The following is a 16,295-nucleotide window of genomic DNA, read 5'->3' on the forward strand; positions in this document are numbered from 1 at the left end:
TATATATATATATATATATATACATAATAATTTTATTTCCATATATTTATGTGTGAAATATAATTAACGCAAGTATCAATACTATATGGCTGGCTATTGAAAGGATTAATGAACGAAAAACCATTATAACTTTGACGTTACTTCACATTACTGAATAAAATAAATTTGAAGTTGTCTTGTCGCAAGCAAGTCGTTACATCGGAATGTGTGTGTGTACAAACATATATACATACACACATTCGAATATAAATATTTCGATATTATCGTTTGCAGAATAACGCATTACAACTGTCGTACAACCGAAATCAACTGTGAAACGTAGTTGCGATAGGCTTACAGAGCACAACAATTAGAGATGTGTTACGCTACTATATATAAATACATCAAGAGAATTAGAGCAGACGTTAACCAAGCGTCACTCAACCGTAATCCACACTCAGAGCGCTTAGACCTTTCTTCTTGATCGCTTCCCCCACGGCGCGCTCCAGGAAGTCTTCCGGTTGATCACACTCGTATACTTTATCCGCATCCAACGCATTGCATCTCCCCGTTTCCACATTGCTGTAGACCGTCCCGTAGGGAAAGTCCTCGAGTTCGTACATACATTTGGATGAAAAGGAACAATCGACACCTATGCATTTACAATAATGAGGCTGAAGAGCGAGCTCGGCCGATTGGACTAAGCCGTGATTGCGGATCGCCATCGTTACCGCCGTATCCTCCATGTCGTTGCCTCTGTACGACAAATGGAACCTGGAACCGACGGACTCTTCCTCCAGAGGATCCGGCGGATGCATCATTCTATAGTAAGCCAAAACTTCATTGATGCTATTATCCATAGATCCCTCTTCCTCTTGGAAGGCCTGCCACAACTTGAGTTTCTCCTCGATCTGTATTTGGTATATGATTTCGTCGTAATCGATATTTCCCACGTTGCTGGCCGGGCTCTCCGTATTTGCATTTGTGTGCTGTTCCTAAAACAAGAATCGTTTCTTATACACGATCCATAACTATCTCTCGTACAACGTAACAAGTTAAGTTAGGAGTTAGGACACAACTCGCTACATATACAATGAAAAATGATCCCGCAAAGCCCTAAAGTCACATAGGTCACACAGGTACGTACGGTCTGTAACGTCGTACAAATAACAAGTAACGAGTAACGATGGAATCGTCGCGCGTTGCGGCGATGCGCGACTAATTTTACCGTGTCCGAAGGAGCTTCGTTGGCCTTGGCCAACTGCGCGCAGTGCCGCTTAGCCGGGAAGAACTCGCACTCGCGCTCATCCGCGTCCGCGTCCGAATCCTCGTCGTCGCTCGCCACTATCTCTACCGCGCTGCGCCAGAGCTTCTTCCTGGCGCGTTCCTTGTTACTGGCGCCCGAGAAAGGCGGAATGACAAGTATCTCGCGTTCGTCCATGTTCGCGCGCAATCCCTCGACGTTCGACTCTACAACGTCGATCGCCCCGTCGTTCCCACGAGTCTCCGCCAGGGCGTCTCTTCCTAGTGGGGCTCCCGTTCGGACGCCCCGTCTCGACGACTTTTCCTTCTCCTCTTCCTCCTCTTCGTCGTCGTCGTCGCCCTCGGCGTGGCCTACATCGAGAGCTCGCCCAATGGCCCTGATTTCCCTGATCCCGTCGTCGTCGGTGTCGTCGGCGATTATTTACAGCCAGAGATAGGCCAGGCCCTGGCGGGGCGCGCGAAATCGCGCGTCACGACTCACGACAGTCACGACCGATGACCCGATGACGCGATGACGGTTAACCCAAAGGATCGTGGGTCGCGTCCGCGGTCAACGCGCGTAACGGCGAACGGCGAACGGCGGGTATCCTGGACAGAAGATTCCGAAGGTCGCGTCGAACCCGGACGACGTGACTCCGAGTCCGAGTCCGAGGGCTCACGGCTCGCGCATCGTCAGCAGCAGGCTCGCCTCGCGTTCGCGTTTGACAGCTACAAGATGGCGGCCACCACCGCGCGCCGACAAAGGTGCCGAGTGCCGACACTCGTGGCGAGGACTCTTTCCAAGATGGCGGCGAACATGTGTTCGCCCAGCGCCCAGCGCCTCGACACGGCTTGACGGCTGACGGCCGTCTGTCGAGGAACGGAACTCACTCGTTGGCGTAGCTCTCCCGATCTGGGACCGGGATCTGTCCTCCCTTTTTCTCTAGACCCTTTCTTCACCCTCTAGGAACCGCCGGCGACTATTATGGCGACCTGTGGCGAGTACATCCGCAGCCAGTTCCCGACGATAGACGACGATCTGTATCAATACGTGCAAGGTACGTACGTTGCCCGGTTGCCGTGCCGCGAGATCCATCCGCGCGCGATATCGACCCAGCGGACCAGCTGACCAGCTCCGTTATTTTGACACGCTTGACACGTCCTTCCGCACGCAGGTATCCTGGACAGCTCCAAGGATGACTTCGAGGACGGCGACGAGGTGTACGAGGCGATCGGGCAGGTGCTGCACGAGGTGGCGGACAAATCAGAAAACGAGGTTAGGTCTGTAAATGTGTTCGTACTGCCATTCTTTAACGATAAGTCTAATTAACGCCGGCCGACGAGACGTCTTCTCGCGCGCGAAAATTCCCCTCGTCCTCGTCTTCTCCTTCTCCTTCTCTTTCTCGCTAGCGGATCGAGGAGATTCATTGTACTTGGTTCTCTCTGTACGCAGGCAAATATGCGCGAGACTGTTGGAAATATTGAAAGGTAGTTCGAACGACGACGACATGGACGGGAGAAGAAACGGCGTTAACAAAGTATTGAACGCTCCGGTGCATTTGGGCTCGTTAGCCGCTACCTTGGAGGCACAAGTCGAGCAGATTAAGAGTATATGGGTTACGACCAGAGACGACGCGATGGTAATGTATATTATGTACGGGGTACAACCGTACTCTCGGCTTATTTCGAATAATTAATGTAATTGATGTTGCGCGCGCATAGATCTTTCGTATCTCCTATCGACTATCTATGCGTATCGTTGTATTAACTTTCGCAAACTTTTAATTTTCTTGCCTACTTTTACGTTTATTTTCGTGCCATTTGTACGTTGATATTGTTCGTTACGTTTGTCACGACAGAAAGTAGACGCCAAGAAGCTGGAGAAGGCCGAGGCCAAGTTGCAACAGAAACAGGAAAGACGAATCGTAAATGAGCAGGGGTCGGCTTCCCGTGTTAACACTGCCAATCATGCGGTTGAAAGCGCGGCTAGCGCCAGTCAAATGACGAGTAAGAAGGATAATCGGATGGAGACGAAAGGTGGGGTGAACAAAAGCCAGGATATCAGAATAGAGAACTTTGACGTCGCTTATGGCGATAGAGTATTGTTGCAAGGTGCTGACTTGACGCTTGCGTTTGGCCGGCGATACGGTCTGATAGGTAGAAACGGACTCGGCAAAACCACTCTGCTTCGAATGATATCGAGGTATTGTTCTCTGGCGATACGTCTCGTCGCTAATCGTTGGCGCGTTGGCACGACGTTTCCGATTAACGCGGATCGATCTCGATTGCTTTTAGCAAGCAGCTGAGAATACCGTCGCACGTGCGAGTGTTGCACGTGGAGCAGGAGGTAGCCGGCGACGACACGTCTGCGATCGAATCCGTTCTGGAGTGCGATCAGGAACGGAGCGCGTTGCTCAGTCAGGAGGCCAACTTGCAAGCGGCGATAGAAAAAGACGGGTCCAAGGCGGGTGACGCGTTAGGCGAGGAATTGGCTCGGGTGTACGAAGCGATGCAGTTAGCCGAGGTCGACAAGGCGCCCGCTAGGGCAAGCGCGATCCTGTCGGGACTCGGATTCTCCGTCGAGAGACAATCCTGGCCAACCAAAGCGTTCTCCGGCGGCTGGCGGATGAGACTCGCTCTCGCGAGGGCACTCTTCTCCAAGCCGGACCTGTTGCTGCTTGACGAACCGACCAACATGCTCGATATCAAAGCGATACTGTGGTTGGAAAAGTATCTGCAAACTTGGCCGAAAACGTTACTCGTGGTGTCGCACGATCGAAAGTTTTTAGACACGGTACGCGCGTTCATGCTAATAATATCTTCGCGTCTAAATTATATTTTAAAATTAACGTAACAATTCAACTCTCTACATATACTTATCGTTATTTATCTCATCTTTAACTCTCCAACAGGTGCCCACTGATATTCTCTATCTACGTGGACAGAAAATAGAGGCGTATCGTGGCAATTATGAGCAATTTGTGAAAACGAAAGGCGAACGCGAGAGGAACCAACAACGAGAGTACGAAGCTCAACAGGCTAAAAGAGCGCACGTACAGGAATTTATCGACAGATTCCGATACAATGCGAATCGCGCGTCTAGTGTGCAAAGCAAGATAAAGATGTTAGAGAAATTGTAAGTTTAACGATTCGATCGCAACAATCTGCTCTCGTCTGCGATCGAAATTTACATTTTCTTTATGTCCGTTTACCCGGCAGACCTGAGTTAAAACCAATGGAAAAGGAAAGTGAAGTGACCCTCAATTTTCCCGACGTCGAACCGTTAAGTCCGCCGATATTGCAGCTCAACGAAGTCTCGTACAGTTACAACGGGACCGACATGGTATTCAGCAATGTGAATCTTACTGCCAGTCTGCAATCGCGCATTTGTATCGTAGGGGAGAACGGTGCTGGTAAGACTACCCTCTTGAAAATTATCACGGGCGCGTTGAGTCCAATGCGAGGCACGGTGCATGTACACCGAAATCTCAAGTTCGGATACTTCAGTCAGCATCACGTCGATCAACTGGACATGCGTGTTTGTCCCGTGGAATTGTTACAAACGCATTTTCCCGGTACGTAATTAGGGTACGCAAACGCGCGACCCATTAAAAAATATATATATATAAAAAATGAAAATGTTAACGATTACCCTTCACTCTGGTAGGTAAACCAATCGAAGAATATAGGCGAATGCTCGGAAGTTTCGGCATAAGCGGCAATTTGGCTCTGCAAACTATAAACTCCCTTTCGGGAGGGCAGAAATCTAGGGTAGCGTTTGCGTTAATGTGCGCCGCGACGCCGAATTTCCTAGTGCTCGACGAGCCCACGAATCATCTCGATATCGAATCGATCGAAGCATTGGGAAAAGCTCTCAACAACTGCCATGTGAGTATTCATTGTTATTTTTTTTTTTACGACGAGCGTTATAGATCTAATTTCAACATCTTTAACTTTTCGTGTATACGTGATTCAATTGATATCTAATTGTTGCAGGCTGGTGTAATATTGGTGTCGCACGATGAACGTTTAATTCAAATGGTTTGTACAGAATTGTGGGTTTGCGGGGAAGGATCGGTTCGCTGTATCGAAGAAGGCTTCGACGAGTATCGCAGGATCATTGAGAAGGAGCTTGAATTATAAAAAGTTAAGTTTTGTCTAACGTGATATCGTCATCTTACTTTGTCCTACCGAATAACGCATCACGATAAACGTTCTAAAGGAGTATCGTCTTTAATTAAAATTATTTTTTCGAGATATTTCATCGCCAAAGGTATGTTATTTATTTTTTAAATGCTTTTCCCGAAACAAATATAGTGACCATTAATTATATATGCACGATTTATTTATTAACTTGACACGTCTCTCCTCCTTGATAACTACAAAATGTAACTCTTGCCCGAAAAAAGAATTTATTGTCATTAATTATATTATATTTATCTTCCTTTAAAATGCATTGTACTAAAGCAAACTGTTCGACTGTGCAGGTCGATAGGCAATAGAATTTGAAAAGATTTACATATTTAATATTACTCTATTATATATATGAGAGAGAGAAGAAAAAGTAATAAAAGATATTGTTAGATAAAAGAATGTCCTATTTCATTTGAAAATATATTGACCACTGTTACCATTCTGCATGTATATATAAAGATTTTATTTTTATCAAACAATATTAATACAATTATTTTAAGTCAACGAATTGCTGCTATGTATGTATGTGTGTACAATCGTGTATCAGTATTGAAAAATAAGTTGTATCTTTATATATTTTAGCCTTTGTTAACGTCTAAAATAATCATCAATGGTCGACGAATTTATTATATATCGATACAATATGTGTCTTGAATTAACGATTTTGGCGTGATATTTATTCATTTTACAGAGGTAAATAAGAAAAATGTAATACAATGAGTAAGAAGATTAAATGAGTATGTTGTTTTTAGAATGAAAATAAATGTGCCTTCCACTTTAATCTCTTTTAGATTTCTGTTAGATAATAACAGGCCTAGAATTTCTAACAATTCTTTTACACACACGCACGCACGCACACACACACACACACACATGTATATGTAAATATGTACATATATTTATATATGCATGTGTGTGTGTATATCTAAGTATAATCTATATTAAATATACTCTTTCTCCTATATAAGATAAACTGTACAGAAAATATTGTCTAAAACATTTTATTGTATAACTGGGCTCGCGAATTCGGAAAATCTTTCTCTTTCTCTCAAACTTTTATACTTTGCCGATTCACACTTTTCATGCTCACTTAGTTTAACATTTTATTTTATCGTGGCAGCATCGAGAAGTTTTTAAATAATATCAATGCACAAAGCAGTGATTTAAGTATGCACAGATTTCAATATGCCAAAGAGGTCGCGTTGCGTTGCCACTGTTTACTCCCAGACGAAGTATTTAACGAATGCAGGGTGTTAGGAGTAGATGACGGTTGAAGAGGTGGAGCTGGTGCTTGTTGCTTTGCTGCTGTAATTTTTGAAACGCCACGATTATTTTCCGTTCACAACGGAGCGATGTACGGAGCTCATAAATTCCATTATGAATATTCATGAAAGTGCAATTAGCAGCATGCAGTTTAATTTATACGTATGCATGCCTTTGGTATATGGTTTATAACAAATATGAGCTGTTTGCGTGTCATACGCGCTTAGTGTCTTCGCGTCTCGTATTTTTGCTGGAAGATAGAGAAGCAGCGTCAACACAGAAGTTAGTAGTTGTTTGAAAGAAACCTTGAAAAAGGTCATAAAAAACGAAAGAAGCATAGGATGTCGCGTATAACACATCGTGTAACAGACACGCGTATGAATTGTATGTATACGCATCCTGCGAGAGATCGATATTAGTAAGTTTTAATCGCAACATGCACGTACTCGGGATACGATTAAGAATAAAGGATACGCGTATGGATGTGCATTATAGGCATTATAGGAAGCGCCGTGCGTTTGTTCTAGAACGAAGAAGAATGTATAATTCTCATCATTGTCTCGAGCGTCAAGTGCTCTATAACGATAAGTCGAAGAATATGTTTTGTCGAGTGCTCTTACCGTTCCTGCTACTATAAACCTTTGCGAAGGCTCTGAAGGGTTCCGGTGGTGGAAAACTCGACGCGGCGTGAAACATCTCGGCGAATCGTACCTCCAGATCGACGGAGGTTCCCGCCTGGCCGCCGCCGTTGCGCACGGACAGACTCCTGGTAGGAGGCGTCGGCGGCGGCGGCGGCGGCGGTGCCAGTCTCTGATGCGTCGGTGCGGGACGATGGGGAAGCGGCGGTGGTGGTGGCGGTATACACGGCGCGGTGACCGTGACCCTCGACGGCGGCGGCGGTGCCGCTCTCATCGCGGTAGCCGGCGTCGCGTGCGACCGCGAGGCCGGCGGTGCTGGCGGTGACGGTGGCCTCGTCGTAGGCACGATCGTTCGCGAGATCGGCGGTGACGGTGGTCTCGTCACGGGTGGCCTAAGAACTCGATTCGCGGGTCTCGTCGGCTGCGGCGTCGCAGCCTCGTTCAAACAATCCTGCGACTGGTGCAAGGAAGACGGCACCGGGACCGGAGGTGATCGCGGTAGTCGCATGCTCTGCGCCCTCGCCACACTCGCGCTACTCGTCAGATTCAGCTTTTTAGGCGGCGGCGACGGTTTCTGCAGGGTGGCAAACGGCGCTGGTTTAGGCACGATGGGTGATTTCGGGAATCCTCTGGGTGCAACCTCCGGATTGCTCGTCGTGGAATCGGTGGTACTTTGCCCCTGTGTGCGAGATTAACGATAACTTTACTCAAGATATATATGCACGCGCGCGAGATATGCGAGATATTCTACCTGACTGAATATCTGCGGTTTTTGCGCGGCCGGAGGCGGAACTGGAGGCGGGCCACGTTTCATACCGTGGGACGATCCAGGTGACGAATGAAGAAAGCTAGAATTATTTACATTCTGTCCCTCCTTCTCGGTCATGTTTCCTCTGAGTCCCGTAGGTTTTAATTTTGGCATACCACCCGCGAATAAACCGCCCAGCGACATGGGCCCACCATTACCGGAATTAGCGGTGGTGGCAGTGGTGCCGCTGCTGCTGTTGCCGCTGCTCGTTCCACTACTAGAACTATTAGTTCTACTACCGCTGTTGCTTAATAAAGAGTTCATCGATTCGCCCTTTACTCTCCCTGCGAAACAAATATCCTTCGTTAATTTCTAACCGTCAACTCACCACGATCGCTCTATATATTTTTGCTTTCCAATTTGACGGTTGATACGGCACACGGGCACACGACGCACAGGCTTAGTTTGCTTTAGGCGGAGTTTAACGATTTACCAGCGACAGCAGGCACGCTCTTATCCACGGTAACGGTCTTCTTCAGAGTTTTGCCGGCCCTTATGGACTGCAGCAACATGCCCCTGTTATCGCCCAGTGGTGGGCCAGCAGAAGCACCAGCCGCACCAGCCTGCGGAGGCGGTGGCGGAGGTGGCACAGACATTCTCGCTATCCTCCTGCGAAGAACGATGAGAAATATTACAGTACGCTGGTTCCATCCAGAGAGCGAGAGAGAGGGATGTATTAAGATGCGAATTTCTCTCGTCGGAGAAACGTCAAACATACCGCAATACGACAGATAAGTATATCTATGGGATCTATCTCTAATTTGACGGCCATTATTTACGATTTACGATTTCGGTTCGGTCCACCGAGATGTGTCATTCGTTGGGGGGGGGGGGGGGGGGGGGATCGGCCGTTTCCGTTTTCGGAGCACAGGTAGAGAAGATCCAAGAAACAACGGAGCCTGCTCCGGGGGGTCGCGGTGACCGGTGTCCGGTGTGTGCGGACCCCCGGCACCCCCGCCGATGAATCCCTTAGGGTCCGCGCGTTCACGCGCGTTGACGCGTGCGGGAGAGAAAGAGGCCGAGAGAGAGAGAGAAAGAGAAAAAGAGAGAAAGAGAGGCACAGCCACAGGCACACCTCGGCAGCAGCCGCTTTTCGTCTCTAACCGCCACCCGCCACTCTGCGCGACGTTGCGCGATCCGCGGACTGACCGCTGACGGCGGACGGCGGACGTTACGGGATGCGAGCGATTACCGGATTAAACGGCGGTCGCTGATGCGTTCACGTCCGAAGGAAGGATCCGCGGCCGACGGTACTCATGATTGAAAAAGAGAGCCTGGCTGGGCTGGATCCGCGCCTACACGATCCGCGGCTGTGCGACGTGCAACACGGCGACGTAGATCATGGCCAATCATGGCGTCATCAGGGATCCATCGAGCCCAGTTGGGGGTCCGTGACTCCGCGCGCTCCGCCCCCGTCCCTCCGCTCGCTCGCCGTAGTCTCGCCTCTCGCCGTGTCCGTCACTAGAATTTCCATCTATCAGCTGGCCTCCAGAGCCATCTTTAAACCGATGATAAAACCATAAAATAAACGACATAAACGTTCCTCCTTGTATATTAAAATATTATTATTTTAATTATTTGTCCTACCTAGTGCTTAGCGAGTTACTTCCAGGGATAAACAATTTTTCGAGGCCGTAAGTAATCCAGATATGATATAACCGAAATGCTCGTTTCAAGCTCGTCTAAATAATTATCTCGAGTATTAGTGGCAATCTAAAAATAACCTAAAAAGTTGAAAAAACTCTATTCCGTTTCACATAAAATAACGCATTGTATACGTTAACGTTTTAGAACGAGATAGAATAAAATAGAATTTTGTGAAAAAAATTTATTATTCCCGAATATTATTAGTTTTATGAAAATAATTATTCCATTAGATGGAGCCTATGACTCTAGGATCGCCGATGAATAGTCCTATCCAAGGTCCTGGTAGTCCAGGAGGTTCTTCCTCGTATTTGCCAAGTTTTCTCTTGGGTGACACTAACACCGTGAGAAGACGATATATTTTATTATTATTCGAAAGATACGCCATACACCACGTCGTTAACGTCCGTCTCTAAAATTGTAGCCCGCAAAGATCAACGTAACGAGTCCTCAGGATAATCCGCGTCATTTGAACATCGCCAATGCCAGTCTGATGTCGTCAGTTTCCTATGGATCTCCAGATTATCGGTCGAATCGTCAGAAGGCGGTATTTGGTAACGCGACTCCCAGCGCGCCACAAATGAGCGCGAAGAATCATACCGGAGGACCGCCGACGCGCGGACTGTTCGACGCTCTGGAAGTCACCCATGCGTCGTCGTCGTCGGCTGCGCCAGCCATGAATCCAGCTGTCGCGACCACACCTGTAAATCAATCCAAACTCACGACGAGCACGTTAGCCAGCCCACTCGTGTTTCCAGACAGTTCGATAAATTTGAACACGAGTGAATCGCACGGTTTGCTCCAATGGGTAACCGTTTTTGGCTTCTCGCCGATCGACGTCAATGCCGTTCTGTCTCACATATCTAGTAGAGTTCGTATAGCGGATAAACATCCGGCTCCGCAACCTCAAAGCAATTGGATACATCTCAAGTGTGCGTCAGAGCAGGAAGCGCAAAAGGCTCTTACGTGCAACGGTAGTATCGTTTCGGGCACGATTATGATTGGCGTCGTACCGTGTACGGACGAGGGTGTCGTTTTGGGCTGCGATAAAGAAAATCGTGCCAAGCCGAACGGAAGCGCGAGATCGCTCTCAATGGGTAGAATCAGTCGATCTCCGTTCAACGTCGCGTCGCCCACCGCGAGACGACGGAAGCTGAGATCTTTAGCAGCGGGTTACAATCAACATTTTAGCCCGCAAGCCGCGCAAGTGCCGGAGAATGTTCCACAAAAGTCTGCCGGTTTAGTTTCAAAAGCGATGGAATATATGTTTGGTTGGTAGTTGTGCTTTTTTTTTGTAACAATTATACATCGCGAACTTTACATTGTGAAATATATTAAAGATCGTAGAAAAGGAATTGTGAGAGACAATACGTGAATCTCTTGGAAAGAGATTTTTAACTGAAACTAACTTGAAACTTAAACGAAATTATTGTCTATTATCCTAAAAATAAACTTTTCTAAAATTGAAAATCACAACGATTAGGTATTATATTTGTATGTATCTTTACAATTATATAGAACGGCCGATAGCCAGAGTCACGTTGCAAATCTTCTTTTACGCGCGTGATTTTGCGTATGTGTGCGTCCGTACGTGTATTTCTAGTAAATATTGCACATACGCAAAACAGTTGAAAATAGCTCTACCGGCTCTACCTGTATTATGTTAACGTTAAATACCGAAAGACATAAGAAATATTACAATAATTCTCATTTCCTACAGCAATTAAAACAATGATGCATCAATTTCATTACATTCCTATTACAATCAATACCTCAATGATTCTACACACCATATCTCTCTCTCTCACCCTCACCCACACGCGCACGCTTGGTACGCAAGATTAAAATTCGAATATAATTTCCTACGAAATAAACGGCACGTTATACAAAATTACACTTAAAGGTGACTCGAAGACATTCGTCTATCCGATTCATAAATAAAACTGAGAAATGCTCCCAATCTCTGTCTACCGTAACATTATTTCGTATCCTCAATCGTGGCGCTACCTAGATCGGTCATCTTGGGATACTTGACTTTTTTCTTGTCCAACTCGTCTTGAGCCCACAGTATCATTTTTAACAGATTGTTGAGCCGAGGGCTGGTAGATTCCCTGTGCTCCATCTTTAATATAGCGGCGTTCAGTTCGCTCGCGATCTGCAAATGGCGCAACAATGAAAAATTAATGTGGGAACCATCGATATATCGACTTGAGAAACGCTAGAAAACGAATAATACTCGCTTTCTGCCTGTGCGTTGGATGTAGAAGATCGCTGAACGGACTCTTATGCGGCTCGTCAAAGGCCAACAGGGCCAATGTACGTTCCAACTCGCACAATATATTATCATCCGACTCGCCGGCTTCGCTGAGTTGATCCTGGGCAAACTGGAGCGCCTCCTCGACTCTGCCCGTGCGTATCAGTTCGATCAGGTGCAACTGTTGCAGATGAAAGTAGAGATATCTGTCGTTGTCCAACAGTTCGGGATGCAGCCGATTCACCAAGTCCGTCGCTTCCTGGATACGACCGTTTTGTATGGCATCTCGAATACGGATCCTGTCGTCCAGAGAGCTCAGTTCTACCGTCGGGCCCACTCCCGACTCTCGCTGGAACTTCTCGGCGGCCTCCTTGAATCCTTCTGCTCAACGAAACGTTTCGTTATTTCGTTCGGACAACACCTTCGTACCTTCAATAACGTCGGATTGCGACGGACTCGAGAATTTATTACCTGTGACTAGATAATTCATGATTAGGTTGTTCATCGACATTTTTCGTACGTAGGAGCTCTCCTCCAACTTTGACATCCATTCCTCCTTGGATATGCTGTCCTGTCCTTTCTCCGAAGAAAAACTCATCGTTTTGTCAACGATTTGGCTCGACTCGTCGCGGAATCTACAGGCGTTTACAGCATTACGCTCATCGTTGGTCGCTTCGCTTGAGAACAACCGTTAACAGCTGATTAGCTCGAAAAACGAAAGCTGACTCAGAAGGGGCGGAAGCTCGACCAAAACAAAGGAAAATCTAAATCACCGAGTTCAGTGAGTTCTGAGTTCAGAGTTGCGAGTTCCCGATGGAGAAGCAACGAGAGTAGAGACGCAGACGTAGACGAAGACGGAGCGCGTTCGCGACGAGTTCGGTCTGATCCCGCTACTGCCCCGTTCTGCCAAGACGGGTCCCGATCCCGACTGTCGGAGCGATAAGCAGCGCGTCTGCTCGATTCGCGAATCGGAGCGACAAATCGACAATCGCGAGAAACTTTCGAGTTTCAAGTTTCAAGAGCACCTCAAGAGCACGTAAAAAAACAAAACAAAATAAGAATAAAGAAAGAGAACGGAACACTCGTCGTTAAACGAACCGACCAATCGTGATTTAGCATCCTCGAAAATTCCTATTCCCCATATGGAGGATGGACGTGCGATTGGTCTATCTGTTTATCATTTGAGTCTCGCTGCTTCGCGTTTGGAATGCACGTTTTGCGAAAATTAACTACACTTTAGATACAACAGATGGCGCTAGATGGTCTAAAGCCAAACCAGTGCTTTTGTGGTTTATACTTGGGGGCGGGGGGTGGGGGGGAGGGGAAGAAAAAAAATGAATATAGACACAAGAGATTGAATCACAATGGATGGTCAGGAATGCTTAATATATTCTTTATCACTTTTAAATGAAAGACCGCGTGAGAGAGGCGGCTTACGCACAGTGCACGGTGGTCTTTCGACATCTTTTTAAACGATACCTCATTGTCAAAGTTGAGAACGTTTATTTCTCAATTCATTTATGTATTTCTCACAAAACGAGAGTCAATTTGGAATAAATCGATTTTCATTATTGTAACGTGTTAAGACGTAAAAGTGTTATTTCGTAGCGAAACGATGATACGATATCGAATAGCAATTTATTAAGCTTATATTATATAGTTTCCCAAATTGAGAACGTGACGTAGGTGGTTTGTTAATTACGTTGCACTTTCGCATAAAAATCTTTATACAGGTAATATCTATATATATGTATATCGAAGGAACGTGTCGCGAGAGCGAGGTGGGGCTTGGGGCTCGTGGGCTCGGGGCCCGCGCCCGCGCCGGTGGGTTCTCCGTTTCGACCCGTTTTCATGAATGAAACCGCTCCTGCAGTCCTGTCGCGTATCAACAGGCGTCCTTTACTACGCAGCGGGAACATCGATCCGTCCCCTTCTCTATCCCCACGAACTCGTTACATTTCGCGCCGTATGTACGCATGTATATGTACATTGCGCATATATGTACACAGGGTGGTAGCGCGCGCCTCGCGAGTCGCAGGTCGCAGGTCGCAGGGGTTTCGCCCCTCCCCCTCCGTCGCCCCTCGCTCTTTAGTCTTTGGCCGGTCGTGGCTCGTGGCGCTACGGGGCATGGGGCACGAGGATTCGCCACTTGGCGGACTCGAAAGACTGACGTCAATAGGAGTCCGGCCTATCCGGGTGGCGGGAGAGTTGGGGACAAGGGGATGAAGATTACGCGCGGCTCGGCGAAAGCTTAATACGCGATTTTGCGAATCGTCCCTCGTCCCTCGCTCCCGGATGAGGCGAAAAGCTCGCGACTGGCTTTTCCCCCTTTATTAGAAAAGACGAGGGTGTGGCGCGCAAACCACAAATCGGAAACTCGGCCAGTATCGCGTGCCGTCCGTTTTCCTCTTTCGTTCAACTTTTATCGCGCTCGGCGTCAACGTCAGTCAGGTACCTACGTTGCGCCAAGGCGCAATCCCACCGAGCCGCTGCCCACGGCCCACGGCCCATGGCTTTGGGTGGGAGGTGGGAGGATCGGGAGGATTGGTGTGGCGGAGGGTTAGGATACAAATTCTAGAGAGAGGAAGGAATGAGAGAGAGAGAGAGAGAGAGAGAGAGATTTCTGCGTAGAAGAAAATAAGATATAGTATCTTTGAGATATTCTAAAATAAAGAGTGAAAGAGATTACCGCAGAGTACCATTCATAAGTCTTCCGGTATTTCTCGTAATTTCCGATCCTACAACTAGATCTATAATAACGCGTTACTCATGCTCTCTTTTAATATCAATATGCCTCTCTCTCTCTCTCTCTCTCTCTCTCTCTCTCTCTCTTTCTGCTTAATCTCTCGATGAATTTCCGTTAAAAATCGATCCCCGTCGACGCCGACGCGAAGATATTGTCAATTCACTCTGCCGGCTCTGTTTGTTTGGGTTTGGTCGACTAGCGTACGTAGCGTATATCGCGAATCATCGGGTGCTGTTTCAACCGAGAAGCGAGAAAGTAAGCAAGGTGGTGTCAGGTATCGTCGCGAACAAAATGGTTATAGCGAGTAGTGGATAAGATAAACGTATATTTCCAAGCGCGAAACATTTGCTCGAGAGAGAGGAAACATTCATTACGCTTTCGTATTGAGGTCGCTGCGAGAGTATACTTTCCGCGTAATAAATCAGCACGCGGCGCAAGAAATGGAATCTTACATCTGCGGAGATGGGGAATTAAATTAATCCCCTTCGGGCGCGGGACAAGGGCGCGAGAAACATATATGGCACCCGCGCTATTATTACCAACAGAAATCCGTCACGAATTGTAGATATCGTCTAAAATCTGTCGAGTTCATTTTTAGATTTATAATTCACGACGAAATTTGGGACAGAATTCTATTTATAATTTTATGTGTCGCGTGTAATATATTATACATCGGATAATTGACCTGGAGAACCCGCAGGCTGTACACGCATATACGAAAAGCACGCGACATGAAATTATAAATCGAAACCCGTCGTCGCGTCGTCGTTCCGAATCCTGTCGATGTCGTTGCGAATTTTTGAATCATTCAAATGTGGGCTTTAAGCCGGAGAAATTCCGAAATTCGTCATCGACGTCAAAATTACTTACGTCGAGCTGTAGTGTTAAGTGTATATCGTCAAAATAAATATTATCGCGCAGAGAGCAAACGCTATTTACGATACGCGCGAAAATAGTCCACGTCTACGACCTCGATCATCGATGTCAGTTTTCGTTTCGCTCTTCAAAAGGGGTGAGTTCCCTCGCAGCTATATACGAAGGTTCATCCGTTAATGCTGTCGGACATAACATTACTTTAAGTGCGCAGCGACGTCATTCCCGGGATTATTTGGACATATATTTCAAGATTCGGAGCCATTTCTTTACGGAGCAGCGGGCTTCCCACAGTCATAGTCACGTACGGACCTTTTGCAAAAATAACGCGGCAAGATATTCTAGCGCGGTCCAAGTCAATAAAAATAAAAAGATCCTAATCCTTTTTCCTCCCAAAATTAAGAAGGCGACCCTCTCATCTCGGCACGATTCTCGATGAGGGGGAAGCGGGAGAGGAGAAGCGCGCGTGGGCGCGTGTAACATTCTCGCGTGGGCGTATGGCCTGTTGCGGGGGCTGAAGCTAGGTGATTGGAGACGAATACAGAATGAGGGGTGGAAGCCAGAGAGAGAGAGAGAGAGAGAGAGAGAGAGAGAGAGAGAGATATCGCTGCGAGATCGTTGTTGGATTTTCACTCCTAAACACGAGCATCCACA

At 47.1% G+C, this 16,295-nt stretch overlaps 5 protein-coding genes across 8 annotated transcripts; 2 read left to right on the plus strand and 3 right to left on the minus strand.

Moving 5' to 3' along the window:
* Positions 1-123: 123 nt before the first annotated feature.
* On the minus strand, positions 124-2,022 carry LOC143908616 (uncharacterized). The gene is made up of 2 exons (XM_077426350.1): positions 1,208-2,022; positions 124-974 (listed from the first exon to the last, which is right to left on the minus strand). Exons 1-2 carry the CDS (start codon positions 1,418-1,420, stop codon positions 420-422), a joined length of 768 nt encoding a protein of 255 aa, XP_077282476.1. The 5' UTR covers positions 1,421-2,022; the 3' UTR covers positions 124-419.
* Positions 2,023-2,043: 21 nt separating this feature from the next.
* Positions 2,044-6,196, plus strand: LOC143908612 (ATP-binding cassette sub-family F member 3). 2 transcript variants are annotated; one of them, XM_077426344.1, is made up of 9 exons: positions 2,044-2,279; positions 2,397-2,497; positions 2,675-2,861; positions 3,081-3,424; positions 3,517-4,015; positions 4,134-4,357; positions 4,441-4,796; positions 4,889-5,109; positions 5,218-6,196. In XM_077426344.1, exons 2-9 carry the CDS (start codon positions 2,418-2,420, stop codon positions 5,362-5,364), a joined length of 2,058 nt encoding a protein of 685 aa, XP_077282470.1. In that variant the 5' UTR covers positions 2,044-2,279; positions 2,397-2,417; the 3' UTR covers positions 5,365-6,196. The 2 variants fall into 2 exon arrangements, with proteins under 2 accessions (XP_077282470.1, XP_077282469.1); XM_077426343.1 differs by having other exon boundaries at positions 2,061-2,279; positions 2,397-2,502.
* LOC143908613 (uncharacterized) lies at positions 5,855-9,492 on the minus strand. 3 transcript variants are annotated; one of them, XM_077426348.1, is made up of 5 exons: positions 9,317-9,492; positions 8,558-8,733; positions 8,068-8,408; positions 7,299-7,995; positions 5,855-6,720 (listed from the first exon to the last, which is right to left on the minus strand). In XM_077426348.1, the coding sequence occupies exons 2-5, from the start codon at positions 8,718-8,720 to the stop codon at positions 6,596-6,598; spliced, it is 1,326 nt and encodes a 441-aa protein (XP_077282474.1). In that variant the 5' UTR covers positions 8,721-8,733; positions 9,317-9,492; the 3' UTR covers positions 5,855-6,595. The 3 variants fall into 3 exon arrangements, with proteins under 3 accessions (XP_077282474.1, XP_077282471.1, XP_077282473.1); XM_077426345.1 differs by lacking the exon at positions 9,317-9,492 and adding an exon at positions 8,904-9,134; XM_077426347.1 differs by lacking the exons at positions 5,855-6,720; positions 9,317-9,492 and adding exons at positions 6,727-7,201; positions 8,904-9,248.
* Positions 9,493-9,602: 110 nt separating this feature from the next.
* Positions 9,603-11,728, plus strand: LOC143908615 (nucleoporin Nup35-like). Its single transcript, XM_077426349.1, has 3 exons — positions 9,603-9,758; positions 10,002-10,112; positions 10,193-11,728. The coding sequence occupies exons 2-3, from the start codon at positions 10,002-10,004 to the stop codon at positions 11,045-11,047; spliced, it is 966 nt and encodes a 321-aa protein (XP_077282475.1). The 5' UTR covers positions 9,603-9,758; the 3' UTR covers positions 11,048-11,728.
* Positions 11,232-13,134, minus strand: Hou (GID complex subunit 8 homolog protein Houki). The gene is made up of 3 exons (XM_077426352.1): positions 12,494-13,134; positions 12,009-12,403; positions 11,232-11,923 (listed from the first exon to the last, which is right to left on the minus strand). Exons 1-3 carry the CDS (start codon positions 12,618-12,620, stop codon positions 11,747-11,749), a joined length of 699 nt encoding a protein of 232 aa, XP_077282478.1. The 5' UTR covers positions 12,621-13,134; the 3' UTR covers positions 11,232-11,746.
* Positions 13,135-16,295: the final 3,161 nt, after the last annotated feature.

The sequence above is a fragment of the Temnothorax americanus genome, unplaced genomic scaffold, assembly GCF_048541705.1.
Source record: "Temnothorax americanus isolate GAGA-0224 unplaced genomic scaffold, ASM4854170v1 Scaffold11, whole genome shotgun sequence".
In the NCBI taxonomy this organism is placed as follows: domain Eukaryota; kingdom Metazoa; phylum Arthropoda; class Insecta; order Hymenoptera; family Formicidae; genus Temnothorax; species Temnothorax americanus.